Raw genomic sequence first — 17,738 nt, forward strand, 5'->3', positions numbered from 1 at the left:
GGAGGCTGAGGGATCTTCTGATGGAGAGAGCCTAGAACCCAGTAGCCTGCTAGGATGAAGGGCAGGATGGTTTCCCTCCCTTGCCATCACTCCTTCATTAAAGAGCCCATGGAGGCTTCAAACAACAGGGACCACAATATGGTGTGTGATGTGAAAAGTGATGTTAATTCTAGGGAGCTTGCTTCTTGATTTTCATCCTAAAAGTGAAATAAAGTCCTCGTGGAGAGAACAGGAGGCAGGTTGGGCAAGGGAGAGCCATCTGACTCTGGAGCTGCAGGTGGTATTTGCCTTCAGCTTTAATGACTCCAGTAACCAACTGGCCACTGCAGCTGTGGTAGGTGTGTGCCTTCGTGTTCAGGTGACACTGCTCAGTGGACATCTGGGAGAGTGGCCCATGGCTGCCTGGACCTCTGGGCAAGGAGTCTCGGCCCCTTAAACTCTCAAATCCATCTCCAGTGAGGAGGGGCTCTGTTTTTCTGATGTGGGGAAGATAAGTGGACCCTTGTACCCATGCCAGCCCGCCTGCACCCGTGAGGAATGTTAGGCACCAGAAGAAACTATTGCTGCACCCTGTGGTCTCCCAGGTCTGCCCGAGTATTAGAAGGCCTCAAACTGAAAGAAAGCTGGGGGCACCCTTGCCTCGATACTGACATAATGGTGCTGAGGAAGGTGGAACCTCCTAGCCATGTGGCATGTCCGTGTGCATGCACACACCTTGTGCTTCTGTGGACTTTCCCTTTTCACATAGGGAAGGAGCTGAAGGGGGGAAGATTGGCCTGCAGATGATGGAGGAGAGAGAGAGAAGGAGAGAGAGGGGAGGGAGAGAGGGAGAGGAGAGGAGAGGAGAGAGAGAGAGAGAGAGAGAGAGAGAGACAGAGGAGAGAGAGAGAGAGAGAGAGAGAGAGAGAGAGGGAGAGAGAGAGAGAGAGAGGAGAGAGGAGAGAGAGAGAGAGAGAGAGAGAGAGAGAGAGAGGAGAGAGAGAGAGAGAGGAGAGAGGAGAGAGAGAGAGAGAGAGAGAGAGAGAGAGAGAGAGAGAGAGAGAGAGAGAGAGAGAGAGAAGACAACACTGTGGCACCTGGACTGCTGGCCCAAGGCGGCTGTGATGTTTGGGCCTCCACTGAGGAAGCACAGGCATAGAAAATCTGCAACTTACAAGGGCTGGAGAGGGAGGCTAAGGGCTGCCCTGCCCTATGTTTTCGTATGGAGCCATCACAGAACACAATAGCCCATTAGGATGAAGGGCAGGAAGATAGTTTTGTTTAGAAATCTAAGGGCCATGTGCCACCAAAAACAAACAAAAGTGTGAGTCAGAGTGAGCTGAACACCCAAGGAGACTGAGCACCCAGACGTGCACGGGCAGGAGGGTGGGCAGGAGTCTGTGGCTCCACCTGTGATCTGCCAGTAGACTGCCTGCCAGATGCCGCCTATGAAGTGCTTTCAGGTCTCTGGCTGCCCCACCCAGCCCTATCCTATGTAGTATGGCAGACCCTGAGCCCTAGCTGCTGGAGTGGGGAGTAACTGTCGAAACACAAGTAGAAGCTTCAGCAGCAAGTGAACAGAAGGTCATTGGTGTGTGTTTTGGTGTGTGTGGCCTTTTGTGACTATCCACTGCCACCAACCATAAATGTAATGTTCCTTATCACTCCCAGGCCAGCCCCCCCCCAACTCTCCCCCCCCCCCCCCCGCACCTGGTTGTGTCCCAGCTGGTCCATTTGGCCTGTGGGCTGGTGTGCCTTTCCATCTGCAGGCTCACAGGTCCTTGGCCTGCAGGATCTGTGGACACTCAGCAGGGAAGATGTGTGGTGTCTCTCTGACACAGACTTGGATGTCTCTGCGTTCTTTGCCCCTGGAATCTTGCCCCCCCCCCCCCACGAGCTATCGCTGCTGGCTGTTTGTGTGTTGATTGTGAGATTTGGGTTTTACTGCCACTCTGCCATGAAGACAATCTGACTTTTGTTTTCTAGGAGATTTAGACTTTGGACAAAACCTCTTTTGTCCAGCACTAGAAACATAGCTGGTAAAATAATTCAAGACAAAAAACACTTGCGTTTTCTTGAAAATGCAGGCGTACAGTAAGGGGACGTGGATGGGACAAGCCCTCATTTGTTCTGACCATACTTAACCCTGAAGGCCCCGGGAAGGCATCGGTGACTCAGTGCCTGTGTCTGCCTGACAGTCCGGTTTCACCGTGGACAAGAAAGGGGAACTATAGAGGTGCCTGACCGCCTGCTCACTACAATGACAAGGTGCCACCAGCTGGCTAGCCATCAGTCACTAACCCCATGGGATGGCCTAAAAGCTCCATCTCCAGTGGTCCTGTTGGGGATTTGTACTTCCACTTGCATTTTGAGCCATCCCAGTTCTCCCACCTTCTCCAGATGCGCAGCTTATGAAGTAAGGTATGGGCTGTCATTGACAGATGCCCAGAGTGCCGGGTGAATTAGACTGTGTACCCACAGCTCTGCCTCTAAGTCTTTCCACAGATCCTACTGCCCCGTAGCTGGCAAAGCCTAGGCTGTAGGAATGAATTAACGCATGGTCATACTTTGGTCATACAGGCCCCATCCTGTGTCATGTGTGGTGACAGCATCCATGAGTCGTGGCTACCCCACTTAGTACACAGGAGCACTTTACTACACACTGAGGCCTGAGCTGGGCAAGAGTACTTAAACAGAAACCCAGTAAAAGCACCATCTACACCACTGTGCGTTTCACTGTATGTCAGATGCTGGGTCTGCTGCAGAGCAAAGGAATTGGAGACACAGATGTCAAATGTCAGATGTCAGTGAAACTTGGCTGGCAAGGTTGTTCAATTGCTTATACTTATTTTTTAAGTAAGCTGTCATATTTCCCCAAATAAAATGGTTGTGTTTCTGAGGTGCTGATAGCTGATGGAGCCTGGAGCTGATATCCCAGAGTGCTGCATTTAAAATGGGAACCATTCCATCTGCACAAAGACCGGCGGGATGCTTGACTGATCCCAGGCAAAGACCAGGGCCCATGTGCATGGTTCTGGTCCACAGTAGACACATGATGCAGGCTCCCTCAACACAGATACATAGTCTGTATCATCAGGCCAATCTTGTGGGTATCGCAAGAGGAGCCAAAAGACATTCCCCTCTCACTCCGGACAGACGTACCCCCATCACTCCAGGAGAGAGCCACCTCCTTCCACTTGCCCCTTCTAGAGGAAGGTCCCTGTTCCAGCAGTTGGACCTAGGGTGCCCTGTACCTTAGGCAAGCACTCTTAGCCATTGAGCCACACCCCAACCCAGCTGAAGGCTCTAGAAGGCAGCATGGCAGTCTCTGTGGCTGAGAACCCCTAGACTCCTCAGGAAGATATACACTATGTTAATCCTCAAGAGAGCTGGCCTCCTCCTCCATCTTCTTCCTCTAGGTGGTCAGTCTTAAGGCTCAAGGCCAAGCTCTGAATCAAGAGCATCCATCTTTTCCTGGGTTCTATTGAGGACCCTCTGGCTGCCTCTTCTCTTTCTACTAATCTAGTCAATGGATGTTTGTGAAATATACACAAACATTACTGGATGAGATGTGGGTGGTAGGAACCAGCTATCCACTAGCAGGCTCGGATATCGGGCAGCAGAGGGAACTAGGGCAGCTGGGCAGAACTGGCTACTTCCAGACTCACACTGTAGATGGCTTCAGAAGGGTCTGTGGCTAGCAAACAGAAGATCAGGGCCTTCTAGGAGCCTTCTGTGTGCCTGCCTACACTTACAACCCCAGCCCCAGCAGGTATCAGCACAGACTTATTCCTTAGCCACACAATATAGAGAGCCTCAGATGTGAGCCACCAAGACCCTGGCTCTCGCCTGGACCTTGTGCACAACAGGCAGCCTCTGGAGGGTGCCTGTAATGCATTTTTAGAAACAGGTGCCCAGAAAGAGCCTCCCAGCCTGATCTGAAAGGACAAGTTCAGAGGTGGAACTCTGTGAGGTCTACGAGTGGAGCACCAACAGAGCACAGCCTGCCCGGCAGCACCCAGATGAAGCCCAGGAGGCATCCTTACCTGCTATTGCCATGGAGGGAGAGAGAACCATTTGCTAGGCTTAAGTCTCAAGCCTAGAAGCCAGGCATGCTCTTTAAGGCTCTTTGGTCCACAGACCATCATTTCAGGAGCTGCAGGAGATGGAACCAGCAATGGGCCTTCCCCATCACATGGCTGGGCATCTGTCACTGATAGCACCATCTATCTACCTTGGCTGGAGGAATCCTGGAGGTCAAACCTGACTCCCCACACCAGCACCTGCTGCACGCGAGAGTCCTGTGCCCTGCAAGGGACTGCAAAGTACAAGGTTGCTGGACTAGAGTGGATGGGGTGGCTGTCAGGTGCACGCAGTGTCAGTTATGCGTGACGACACACACCTCTCATGGCCACACAGACTCAGCATTGTGTTGTGTGAGGGACCAGTTACAGCAGGAGGCAGCGGCCCACCTTCTTCATGAGGGCATGCTGTGTAGCTGACAGCTGGCCCAAAAGATTGTCATTAATCCTTCGTGTGCTTGCTTTCCATAATAAACCATATATTATAAACTCACGGCTTTGCTAATGTGATGTTTTCAATGTGCCATTCCATAGCATTGGAGCGAGCCAAGCTGCACATGATCCCCTTACCTGGCCCCCCATCCCCCAACCCAGCCTAGTGCGGAGACATTGCGTCATACTCCTGCTTCCCTCTGGCGCAGGAGACAGACCAGCGCCTGGGGCTTCCGTGCACCACACGTTCTTTCTATTTCCTGGCTAATAGGAAACAAGAGGCCCCATCCTACAAAGCTCTAACTCCACATGAGAAACGCAGACACAGACAGCCCTGAGATGTATAGCCATAGGGCTTCTATGGACACTGAGAGGGGTGGTGTGTAACTTCCGTTGGGGACGCAGTTATGGGGAACCTCAGAGAATATGATTCTTAGATCACCCCTCTGCCAGAGGGACTGGCCACTGGGTCTCCAAGGAATCCTCAGCTGTGCTGAGTGAGACACAGTCATCAGTGGCCTCCACCTTTGAGTGGTATGTGGCCCAGCCACCTCCATCTTGGCTGGACATCATGTCAAGTGTGGGGCTGTGCCAGTGGCCTCTGGACAGGAAGCCAGGGCTTGCCGCCTCAGGGTCAGCAGGTTGCAGGAGACGTAGCTGTGCCCTCTTTCCATTTGTGACACTGTCCCTCAAACACTGGGCTGGGGTCTGGCTCTAAGGGTGATGGACATGGACATAAGGTAGTGTCATTAGAATGGTAGTTCTTAAGTCTCTGTCCCCACCTGTCCAATAAACCCAGCTGCATCCCCCAGGGTGGCAGGGTGGAAATTCTTGAGTGGACTTTCTGTTTCCAGTCCCAGCTAGCCAGGAAGGAGGCAGAGGGCAGAGTGGACTGGGGGTAGCAGTGGGGTGACGGTACACAATACAACCACATAGGGGCCATCCCAAACCCCAATCCTGGCTCATTTTCCACCTCCAGAGATAGAAATTGGGAGTCCAGCTGAAACTATCAGGGCTCATGTTCCGTGCGGACATGCAGAGGCTCCTTGCATTCGTCTTGCCCAGGCGATCATTCAAATCCCAGGGAGATCTGACATGGTCAGCAAGACGTCGGGCCAGTGCAGGGCCGAGGTGTTTTAAACAGGTCCTAGCAGCAGAATCCATAGGGCTCCCCAGAGCAATCACCACACCCACTCCCCGCCTGGCCTCTGGATTGCTGGCCCAGGTCCAGCCCACGCTCAAAGTCCCTGCCCCTGTGTGGCAGGTAAATTACATTCTCTGGCATTTACTGGGCAGCTGTGTTTGGGGCTGTGCCTTTCATGTCACGCTGGGCAGTTGGGGCTGGGTTTTCTTATAGGCTGCTTTATGAGAGTTGCCTTGGCCTCGGAACCTGGCTGGGGACCCAGAACCATGAAAAGAGCAGCTCGGTCTGGAAATAATTCAGCCTTCCAGTCATGTAGGTTTTTGTTGTTGTTGTTGTTGTTGTTTTTAATCACAAGCTCTGAAAGTGACCAGTCACAGTTAGACTTGAACCTTCACATACAGATGATACCGGCTTTGAATGGAACAACTCATTACCCCGGGTCCTTCTTGCTGGTCTACTTTGGTTCTCAGTGACCTCAGTGTCTGTTTCTGACCAGGCCTGTGCTCACAGAAACTGGCTGGACACCGCTCTGCCCTAGGTGCCTCTCAGGGTCTGACCTCTTCCGGACTCCCACCAATTCTAGATTTACAGTGTGGTTGAGCCAGCTGGACTGAGACTGAGTGCGGGTCGTTCCTGAAGCACAACTTACCCCACAGAGCCGTCTAGACGGGCTCATGCCTGGGGCCGAGTTAGTACCTGAAGCACACATCTCACTGCACGCTGTAGAACCCAGATGGCCAGGGGCTTCCTGCTCCTCAGCAACTCCTGGGAGATGCAGTCCTTAGGAAGGGTGGGGCCCACAACCAACTTCGTATATTTGACTTTCTAAGTATCACAGGCATCGGCTTCCCTTCCTTCCCCCTTTTTGTGAAATGCCAGGGTGTCTGCTGTTGTCGTTCTTAGCAGAGCCTCCCATCCCACAAAGCAGATTGAGCCTGTTACCTTCCTGTGCCTATGACTCCCATGGCCTCGGCAAGAGGACAGATAGGGTGGCTGGGGAACCGAACTAGGCCTGGCTTCACTGGGAGGCTTTTCTAGGAAGTGCTGCGTGTAAGGAGTGCTTGCCTGGGGCCCCTATTCCTTGCTATTTGCCACCACAGCTCTAGAGCTGACTAAAGACTGTTGGGGCTCAGGGCTTAGCTGCTAAAGGCCAGATGGGGAGGATATTGAGAAGGACTCAGGAGGAGCTCTTCCAGATCCCGCACTGATCACGCCACCAAGTGTGCCCCTTCTATAGGCAATCTGGAGCCTAAGGCACCTCTGTCTCACCATGTGCCTGACCTTCTGGTGTGACTAGGTCTACTCCCCTTCCAAGGGTGCCTCCCTTCTTTAACACCCAGGGGTGGCTTGGAGGTCAGCCCTGGATTCCAGGCAGGTGGACCATAAAGCCCACTGCCAGGCATCTATGTTCCACCTCTGTAGCTTCTGACTCACGGGGAATGCTGGCAGCACATGGTCCACCTCCTGGTCTCTCATGTGACCATCTGACCTCTGATTCCCGGCCAGTCATCCTGGCATCATCATCTGTGTAGCATGTCTGGCATGAATCCAGCACAAGCAACTTGCTTCCCAGAGCCTCGGTGGGCACACATAGCAAGGTGTCGTGAGCTGTGGATCCAGAACCTCTCTTGGAAGGCTACTGAGGCACCATATAAAGATCAGACCTCCATGAGCTGTTGCCCTGGCTCACCTCTATAGAATGACCCTCTGTGGGGTCATCCTGGGGTCACACCCAGGGTCACCTGGACTTGCATGCACCGGAGGACCCTTGTGCTACTTCAGCCAAGGATGGCTTCTGGGCCGAATGTAAGAGTCTCAAGCTGGGAGTTTACGTAGCACGAACTACTGCCGTCTTCTCTGATGGAATTGTCTGCCAGCTTCTTTGGAGACGCAGTCTCCCCAGAGCCTGGCTCACTCACGCTATCCAGAAGTCTTAAGAAGTAGAATGAATGAACGTGGGATGACGGAAGCTGTAGCAGCCAATGGCTCTGTTGCCTTCTGTGGCCCTAGACGCCGAACCACTGACGCTTGAGTGTCGTGCAGACCTATCGCTTGGGAGGTGGGGAGAGGGAACACAGAGCAGCAAGCCACAACATATATCCCCAGTCCGAATCTGAGCCAGAGCCTCCATCCTGCAGTGCAGGCCATCCTGTGTGGGAGGCTGCCCTTCCAGGGAAGCTCCCAACGGAGGCAGGCATCAGTAGAGTTCCACGTTCGTGGTTCCTAGCAGCTGGTGGCGCAGAGGCCTGGTCCTAATGAAGAACAGATGTACATTCCTCCTGGCTCAGACCATGGCAAAAGATTTTTTTTTCTCTCTCAAAATGCAGATATGCTTTTATTTATTCACGGAGAAGCCGGGCCTCCCTTTGTGGCATGTGTGTTTGTAGTTGGAGTGTGCGTGCCTTTTGAAGAGGCCTTAGTGGCTGGGCAGTCCCTCACGTGGCTGACCTGCTGCCAAACCCACCCAGGCATAGCGTGTGAGGAGGGGAGACATAGAATGTTCTGTAACTGCTCGTTGTGCACACGGCTTAGGCAGAACAGTGGCGCTGAGGGTCATCTACAAAGCACTTCAGCCACCCAGATGGGTCTCTGTGAAATAGGTGGACTAGCAAGAGGCCGGTGGCTAGGAAGCAAATGGGGAGAGCAGGGTTGGTCCCAGGGTCTGCTTACCATCTCTTCTTCTGCCTGTGGCATTCTTTTCCTAACTCTCCTGTTGAAACTGAGCTCCTGAGCAGAAGCTCGGAGTCTGCTCTGGCCACAGCCTGGGGCCAGGTCCAGGCCTCAGAGGCTACATCTTCCCTGTGGCTTCTCCCTATACTGAGGGCCTTTTTTTTTTTTTAAAGTGGGCAGGGAAACTGGGAGGTCTTGCTTGGGGCTGTGGGGTCTCCTGGGGCAGTGGCGTCTGCAGGGGCTGCCTGGTCTCCTGGGGCTGCCTGCAGACTCCTTAGTTGGGTGTGTAAGCCAGGAAGGAGGCATGGAGCCATGGATCCCTGCCCACAGCAGCAAAGTGTCCTTCTCTTTCAGTGTCTTCTGGCTTCTCCACTTTCTCAGACGGTTTCCCACCTCTGTGTCCTCCCTGCAGCCAACTTGCTCAGCACGCTCAGTCTCCTCACTAGCAGAACGTACTAAAGTCGTCAGTAGCAGCGTTACAGCGATACCTCCAAGCTGAAGTTTTCACTTTGATTGCTACAAATCCACGGGCCCTCGGGCCCAAAGCTCCTACTGCCGTTTTGCAAATAGGTTTTTATAGCACGCTGGTGCTGGGGGAGATTCCAAGGAAAATAGTCCTCTTTGTATTAGAACCAGCTGTGACTCTCTCAGCCAGTGACTCACCCTGTTTTTAATTGGGTGGGAGAACCAGCAGAGACAGAGGGGCTCAGTCAGGACGCTGTTTGTTGTGCGCGGGGTATCCTAGCCACAGCGTAGCCTACCCATCTGCAACGTATGTTTATTTAACTTTTTCTTTCCTCCTCACAGTTCCAATTATAAAGACAGAACCCACGGACGACTTCGAGCCAGCTCTGACCTGTGGACCAATGAGCCAGGGGCTTAGTCCTCTGCCGAGGCCCTACTATAGCCAACAGCTCACCGTGCCTCCCGACCCAGGCTCCTGCCTCGTGGCTGGCTTCGCCCCCTGCTCGCAGAGGAGCACACTGATGCCCACACCTCCCAATGCAAGCCCGAAGCTCCACGACCTCTCCTCTACTGCCTACACCAAGGGCCTCACCAACCCAGGTCACAGTGGTCACCTTGGACTTCAGCCACCAGCTTCGGAGGCCCCCGCCATGCAGGAAGTGCTGAGACCCATGGCCATGCAGCCCAACTCGCCTGAGCAGCCCCCGCCCGCCAGGCTGCAGCCGCAGGTGAGTCCACATCTGAACAGTAGCTGTTCCCTTGGTTGCCAACAAGTGCTCTGTCCCAACAGCCCCTCTTCTCCACTTCCGTCTGCTGCCCACGAGCCAACCTGCTTACAGCCCTCAGCCCTCCCTCCTGACGTGGGCCACCGGCAGCAACAACTGCAGAAGGTTCAGAGAAATGAGTCTCCAGCCGCACTGCCAGAGGTGCGTGAGGACAGTGCTCATAATTTGGCCCCTATTCCTGTAGTGATCAAGCGAGAGCCTGAGGAATTGGACCAGTTATACCTGGATGACGGTAAGTGCCTGCGGCGGAGCAGGTGTGCGCACAGCCATTGAGTTCGGGAAAGAAGGGGTGACACGGGTGGAAGACAGTTCCCAAGCAGCGCCATGTAGAACCGTCTCTAGGCAGCAGGCTGCATGTCCGTGGCTCTGCTCTGGGAGTCTTGGCCACCCCTGCCTAGGCAATATTGGCTCAAACTTAAGACTCAGATTTGGTGTCGAAAGCAAAGCAAGATAATTGCCCAGGTCAACCTCAGAAAGTCACCACAGAAATGGCCTCTCCTAGAGTGTGGCCTTTGTGGGCCAAGCACCTAGAACCGTCCTAGACAAAGGTCTCTAAGTCAATGCCTGGCAGCCATGTGAAAATGTTCAGGTGTGACAGTAGTGTGCGCCCAGTGGGTAGGAGCGATGGCAAGGTGGCTGTCTCCATTATGGCTTTGTCAGGATGTGGCATCTCCTTCCGGTGCAATACAGCTCACTCTTGGGCAGAGACATTCCTGAATGTAGTGTGGCAGCTGTGCCCAGCTGTGCCCAGACTGCTTGCAGTGGGCGCAGACTCTCTGTGAGCTCTCACATTTCTCTGTGATGGCAAGCCGTGCCTTTGTTGTTCTCCATGCGTTTGGTACTCTTCTTTTTGGACACCTTGCTGTCCCTGCTGAGTGATAAGAGTCTTCCTGACCACTTGACTGCCACAGTGGCCAGACATGTGACCGAAGGCCAAGAGCACTGGTCACTGGGCGTGGACCCAGTGGTGTTTTCCAGCTTGCTCAGGTTGTCTGTGGGAGTTGGGGCTCCCTCTGGGGCCATCTGGTCTCCCTAGATGTGGGCTGTTTCCCAGGCCAGGTGCAGAGCGGCATACCTGGAGTCGATCCAGCTCCTTGCTGCACCTGGTGAGGCCCAGGATGGCCCCAGGCCTTGCTCACCTCCCCACCTCTGAGGCCTTGCCGCCTCCCAACTACTTCACCCTGGCATTGTCCCTGCAAGCCTGATGACCCTTTTGTTTCAAGGGAAACTGTGAGAAAAACATTGGAAAGTGGGTGCTATGTTCTGGCTTCTGTGCCATCTCCTTGATGCCTCAGGCACGGGGTGAGCTGGGCTGGGCATTCCACACTCCCCGTGGACAGGCCAGGGTTGCCCCACCCCCACCCCAGGTTAACAAGCATCTCATGTTCTCGGCTGGGACACTTGTTACTGGCCATGGCTGACCCTACTCATAACTTGAAGCTTTCAGGGGAATGATTCATGCAAATTTTTTTGTTCAAAAATATATTGAATTTTTGAACCTAGAACCCAGTGTCCTGCTGTTTGGCACATTGCTGGCCATGTTCGTCTGCCTATGGATAAGCCTTCGCAGACTTGTGGGAGGCTCCCAGCCTCCCTCGGTCACTTCTCTTTGGATCCATGTTGGAGGATGGCCTGAGCAACCCTGAGAAGCCTCTCTTGTCGTAGACCTCACCCACACATAACTGCAGGGCCGGGATCACAGCGATGCTTTACCATGCTGCTTCCTTAATGTGAACATTCTTCCTGTGTCCCTGGTACTTGCCCAAGTGGACACTGTGGCCAGGAGAGGCAGTGGAGTCTGTGTCTAGAGTCCTGCCTTCTACTTTGCCTCGGGCAGTGCTGGTGTGGGCCTTTGGGAGCATTGTCATCTCATCAGAGGTAGCATGAGCAGCCAGCCCAGGACTCTCACATCTGGGCAGTGCCCTCTGGCCCAGAAACAGGAAGCCGGTCTTAGCCAGGTTTCCCACTGACCCAGAGGCCACTGTGGCCGACGTCAGACAGGCCTTTGTTGTGGGCATTGAATGAGAGCAGGTGAGCCTTCCGGGAGGAGGGGACACTGCGTCCAGGAAGCAACAGAGCAGAGCTTGGGACTCAGGCTGCCCACACGTGGCATGGGATGCATTTTGTTGAGTTTTACTGTGTGCCCTAAAAGAGAGAGAGAGAGAGAGAGAGAGAGAGAGAGAGAGAGAGAGAGAGAGAGAGAGAGAGAGAGAGAGACTACTAAAACACCACTAAATCTAATTCAGAAAGTCAGTTCTGTTTTTCCCCAAATCTTGCTTGAACTCAGTCGTCTCCAGTTTCCCCAGTGGGAGAGGTACACTGGGGAACATACACTTCATTTCTTTGAGGGTAGGAAGGCTAGGGGGTCCCCTCAGTCATGAGACGGGCCAATAGAGCAGGCCCGAGGCTTCTGTCTCTGTCTTCAGACAGCAGGAAGCACCTCAGCCTTCTCCGGAGCACTGCCTGGTCTCCGAGTACAGTCACTAAAGGAAGGAACACAGGGACAAACGGGTGACCTGGAGGTCCCCAAGCAGCAAGGCATGGCGTGAACAATCTAGGAGAACTAATCAATCACCAACCAGCCCTTCGGCACTTAGGAGCCTCCTTTAATTATGTCTGTGGGCTTCAGTGTGTTCACAGGATGTCACGTTATGGCTGCTTCACCTGAGAGAAGGCAGGGAGAATGGAACTTATTCATGTAGCGGTTTTCATGTTTTTTGTTTTGTTTTTTAGCATTTTTATTTTGTTTTCTGGGATCATAAAGAGGAAAAAAGGCAGGACTGAAATATGATCTCCAGTCTTTGAGAGCCTGAGGCACTCGATATACATAAGTTCTCAATGTTGGCTTCATGAGGACATCGGGGAGTTAGACTCTATGTGCACAGGGCATGGTGTGCCCCGCACCGGGTCTACAGAGGCACCACGTTAGAGCCTACAGAATGGCATAGTTCCCAGACCGCTCCTTAGCTCAAGGAGCAATTTAAGTTATGAATAGGAAACAAACCCCACCTTTTTCAGGTGTCTTTTTTAATTTTTACTATTAAGTAGTGATAATTTTAGATAATATATAATCTAAATAGATTATATATAGATAATATATGTACTTTTTATAGTGATTATGTCTTTGTTCCAATAATCTGCATAAGGCAAGCTTTTCATTTAAACTTATCATGGTTAGATTTTGAAGGTGTTAGTGCTGTAGCTCTTGCATTATTTTAAATGTAGTCATTTTAAAAGGTTCCACCAAAGCTGAGCATTAGCTGGTTTTGTAATGTTTTCTTTTAAATTGCCTGTCATGGGACTTGACTGTATGATAATGTTCCTCTCGGTCACGCGTATGAACGTGAGCATCTCTTTGCCCAAAAACCTCCTGCTTCAAGCACATCTGGAAACTCCTAAAATACCACAAGGCATATAGGGTTTGTTCCCACATCTGTGCAGATGGGACCCTGCCACAGAACTGCTTCGCTGCCACGCGGCCAGCCTCCTTCCAGCTTTGTGGCTGAATCAGCCCAGAGGCAGTAGCTTCTCGGTCTGTCACTGGGCCTCCCCCCCCAACCCCCCATCCCCCCCCCCACACACACACACTCATGGTGACCGCCCTGTGGTCCATGTCACAATCAAGCCTTTCAGCACCATCAGTGGCTTCTGGGTGTCCAGAAGTCTAGATGTCATTAAAACAACAAGCAGGTGGGCAAGGCTGCCCAGCCGTGTCTGCCGGCCGCCCGAGTTTCTTTCACTCACTCTCCCCTTCTTTCCTGAGCTTAAGCTGTTCTGGAAGAGAACAAAAGCTTTCCTCATGGAAAGTTTGACTAAGCTGGCACGGTGCCCGGGCCCGAGCCTTCCCCGCTGCTAGCGATGAAGGCAGGAGCCTGTATACAGCGATCAAACACACCAAGTCATGAGCACTGCGGACACGGGCCACCCCATGACAGATAGGAGAAAGAATTCAGCTGTGCACATAGCTCGTCAGGTCCATCCTTCAGGCCCTGGGGTGCCCTGCCTGTGAGTGGAGGGGGCACAAAGATCACACTACACACCACCAGAGTCTGGGGCTGCTGCAGGCAGTGGAGAGCAGTCGGCTGCATAAGTAGCTCTTTGGAGTCCCCAAGGGAAGGGATCTCCCAACACTCATGACGTCACCAGGCCTGGGCCTGTCGCTGCTACTCTGGAGTTCCCAACTGCTCACTGCCGGCCAAGCAAACCACAGAAGGCTGATTCCAAGCCCCTGTGCACCTCACCACAGGGCATCAGACGGGCAGATGTTGGCATAAATATTCCAGTTTATATCAAGATACACCCCAGTAGAGCTGCCCTGACTGTCAGGCTATCACTCCCAGGAAACTTGCTGGGCAGTACCAGAGGTTAGGGTGTGCTCCAAGTTAGACACTAGCAGGGCTTGGGCCCAGGCCTTCTGCCATCTGGAGGCTCTCTGCCCCTTCCATGGAGGCAGACACAGGCAGGTGGTGGGACCTAAGCTTTCTGCTGAGTCAGACTTTCTAAATAGGGTGTGTTTGGCTACCATGGACCTGTGCTGGTGCTGTTGCAGGCTGGCAGTATGTAACCTGCAGGCTCATGGTGTGCATCTCGATGCTTTCTACACAGCAGGAGAGCAGGAGGACAGGAGGAGGGCCAGTCACTGGGCAGCTGCTGCTTTAGGAACTCCTGTGCACTGTGTCCAGTTACATAGCTTGGTTAGTGTATGTTATATGCTCCGTAGAATTGTGCTGTCATCCTACCATCCCATGTATTCTACTCACTGGGAGGGGAATTCAAATGCAATGGCTTCAGTGGTTACTAACAAGCCAAGCCTGTTTTCTTCCTTAGGTGAAAAGTTTGTGACCTTGTTAATTTGAAGTAAGACAAATAAGGTAGAAAAGAAAAAGCTACCGGCAAGAGCTAGGCACCTTCTGTGGGCCTAGAGATTGTGCTAGTTAGTGCCAAGGATCTTTCAGAACTTCGAGGCCGGGAGGGTGCCCAGACACATCTTTGAGGTGGCCTCGTGGGCGTGTTTGTGGCCCTTCTGTTTCTCACAACAGTCTCTGAACAACAGCAGCATGTGTGCATGTGTGTGTGTGTGTGTGTGTGTGTGTGTGTGTGTGTAAGAAAGAGAGGAGAGAGAGAGAGAGAGAGAGAGAGAGAGAGAGAGAGAGAGAGAGAGAGAGAGAGAGAGAGCTGTGATTGTGGTGGTGATCTTTCTTGTATGGAAGCACTGCTCTCCTCTGCTAGGCAAAGTCTATCAGTTTATACAGCAGTGCTCTGCAAACCATGCAGCATTCCTCCCACACGTTCTGTTGATTCTGCAGATCTGTGAGCAGTGTGCCACCCTGTTGGCTCCAGCGCACAAACCCATCAAGCATTGGTGGTAGTTAGAAGCATGTGCATCACATTCCAGAAGTTCAGCGGTTGGTAGCCGTCAGGAGTGTGGTCCCCTTTGCGGTCTCTGTCACAATTGTTCCTGAAGACAGGCAGGGCCCCTTCTTCAACTGGCTCTGAGTGTCACTGCACCCGGAGCCACAGCCCTTGTTTAAGGGTTGCTCTAAAAGTGCTAGTGTACACTTGCTTCTGGGACCTGGAGGCCCTGGGGAATCCAGGGGAGCTGACCCCTGGTGGAGACCACTGGAGGCTGGGACCCTAGTGCGTGCCCTCCCATCCATGCTAAGAACACCATCCTCAGCCCAGTTGGACACACGATGCTAACACACAAGAAACCCAGTGATAGCAACAGGTTAGAACTGTGGAGGAGTCAATGTCATTCCTCACTTCTGCCCGTCCTGAGAGCAGAAGATACCACTCTCATCTCACTGGGCACAAAAGGCAACCGCAGCTTTGAGAGATGTCATGTGGCAGTCTGAGTGGCAGATCTGAGGCCTCCAGCATTCTGTCTCCCTAAGGCTCAGTCCACCATGGAATGTCCCCCTATCCTGAGACACACAGACAGACGTTCTAGATCTTTGGCATGGGGAGCCATGGAGGGGTTTTCTATGTACTGTTTTCTTCATCACAGAATTCCTTCTAGTTCTCTGAGGCACTCTGATAGCTTGGCAAAGACAGAATTGAGATAGAAGTTCCAAAACAAATAGTGGGGATCTCAGTAGGTCAATTGCCCCCCCCCAAAGCAACAACAATGCTGGCGAATCTACTGAGCCACCACTTTTTTGAATCTAGAAATTAAAACAAGTTGGAAACCATACACTGAAGAAACCTGTTTTAGCTTGGGGGGGTCACCGACCTCCATCCTTGTCCCATGGAGCAAAGCCAGGAGGAGCTGACAACCTCAGCACAGTGAGAGAGGTTGGACTCCCCTCCAACTGGATATGTAGTCTGAGCTCAGGTTGGTCTCTAAGCATACTGGACAAGTCCCAGTCTCAGTTTATTCTGGAAAACAACTGCCATTGGCTACACTCATGGCTCTGGTGATGCTGAAGCTACCCAAAACTGTGGTGTCAGTGGACGAGCAAGAGACTAGCCAAAGTAGCCAGTCTGGGGTCAGATAAAACCCTACCATCCTTGATTGCCTGGATAGCTGCATACGTGCAAGTGTGTGTGTGTGTGTGTGTGTGTGTGTGTGTGTGTGTGTGTATGCTCGGAAAAGAGGCCAGGTACTCGCCTCCGCTGCCTCAAGACCACACAAGCAGAAGAGAAGTCATGCTGGCCAACACCCCAGAGCTGAAGGTGTGGCTGAGAGTGTAGCATTTCCTGACAAAAGCTGGAAGATGTCGTGGCTCAGGACTTAGAAAAGGCTCTTGATCAACCAATCATCCATAGGCTGGCAGCTCTTCAGACTTAAGTCTGAGCTCCAGGAAGGAGGCCGACCAAGCAAATCAGAGTTTCTAGGAAGGGGACGGAAAATTTAGTGTCACCACATGGCAGGGCATACAGAATCTAAATAGTTAGACGAGCAAAGTCAGCAGCCAAATAAACAAGAGGAGGTACCTCCATAGCAACAAGAAGGGGTGCCTCCATAGCAACACGAAGGGGTGCCTCCATAGCAACAAGAGGGGGTAGCTCCATAGCAACAAGAGGGGGTGCCTCCATAGCAATAAGAGGGGGTGGCTCCATAGCAACAAGAGGGGGTGGCTCCATAGCAACAAGAAGGGGTGCCTCCATAGCAACAAGAAGGGGTACCTCCATAGCAATAAGAGGGGGTGGCTCCATAGCAACAAGAGGGGGTGGCTCCATAACAATAAGAGGGGGTGCCTCCATAGCAACAATCCCTGAGGATGGTAGCCTTATCCCAGAGCTGCTGGTGTATATACCTATAGTGACCAATTTTAAGTTTTAAAAGAAGGGAGATGCAAGCTAACAGAAAAATATATCTCATATACAAGGGGAAAAAACCAATAGACAATGTCCCTGTGGGGTCTCAAGTCTTAAACTAAGCAGCAGAGACTTTATTTTATTTTATTTTATTTTTTTTGGTTTTTCAAGACAGGGTCTCTCTGTGTTAGACTTGGCTGTCCTGGACTCGCTTTGTAGACCAGGCTGGCCTCGAACTCACAGCGATCCCCCTGCCTCTGCCTCCCGAGTGCTGGGATTAAAGGCGTGCACCAGCAGCAGAGACTTTAAATTGGCTATTTAAATGTTTTCAAAGAACTAAAGTAAACAATATTTAAATACTTGCCCTGAGCTATGATAGCCATGTCTCCTCAAATAGATAATATCAACAAGGGCATAGACTACACTTTCAAAAGACCCAAGTAGAAATTCTTGGATTCTTGGGTTTAAAGAGGTCAACACTTGAACATTTATTTCCTCAAAGGACTGAGCAAAAAGACTTCAGCTGGAAGAGAAGAATCAACAAGCTTGAGGAAAGGTCAAACCGTTATCCAGTCTGGGGAACTGAAAGAAAAGGGCTCAGTAGAGCCCAGGCCTCAGTGAGTTCGGTACCTGCTGCCAAGCCTGATGGGTTCCATCCCTCGGCCCACATGGTAGAAGGAGAGAACCAACTTTTGCAAATCATCCTCTATTGTCCAGACAATAGAACTGAAGGAAGATGTAGACCCCCCCCCCCAAATTTGCTAGATTTTTCCATCTTTACCTCTGAGTGGAACAAAGTGACTGCACAGAAATCAGCAAGGATACAAACCAAACCTGACCCAAGAGGCACCCATAGAACTTCCTAGAGAAGAACACATGTGGAAGGTTCCAGAACAGAGTTCTTCCTAGGATATAAAACAA

At 52.2% G+C, this 17,738-nt stretch overlaps 1 protein-coding gene across 3 annotated transcripts in view; it reads left to right on the top strand.

The window, feature by feature from the left end:
• Positions 1-17,738, top strand: part of NFATC1 (nuclear factor of activated T cells 1) — a 105,231-nt gene that overhangs the window by 65,372 nt on the left and 22,121 nt on the right. For 2 of the 3 annotated variants that reach the window (XM_084780135.1, XM_084780136.1), the window contains exon 9: positions 9,115-9,789. In XM_084780135.1, coding sequence (XP_084636261.1) covers positions 9,115-9,789 — 675 coding nt within the window. The remainder of the gene's footprint in view (positions 1-9,114; positions 9,790-17,738) is intronic. The other variant, XM_084780137.1, reaches the window with a different exon arrangement.

This window comes from Acomys minous (genome assembly GCF_964271855.1).
Source record: "Acomys minous genome assembly, chromosome: 4".
NCBI lineage: Eukaryota > Metazoa > Chordata > Mammalia > Rodentia > Muridae > Acomys > Acomys minous.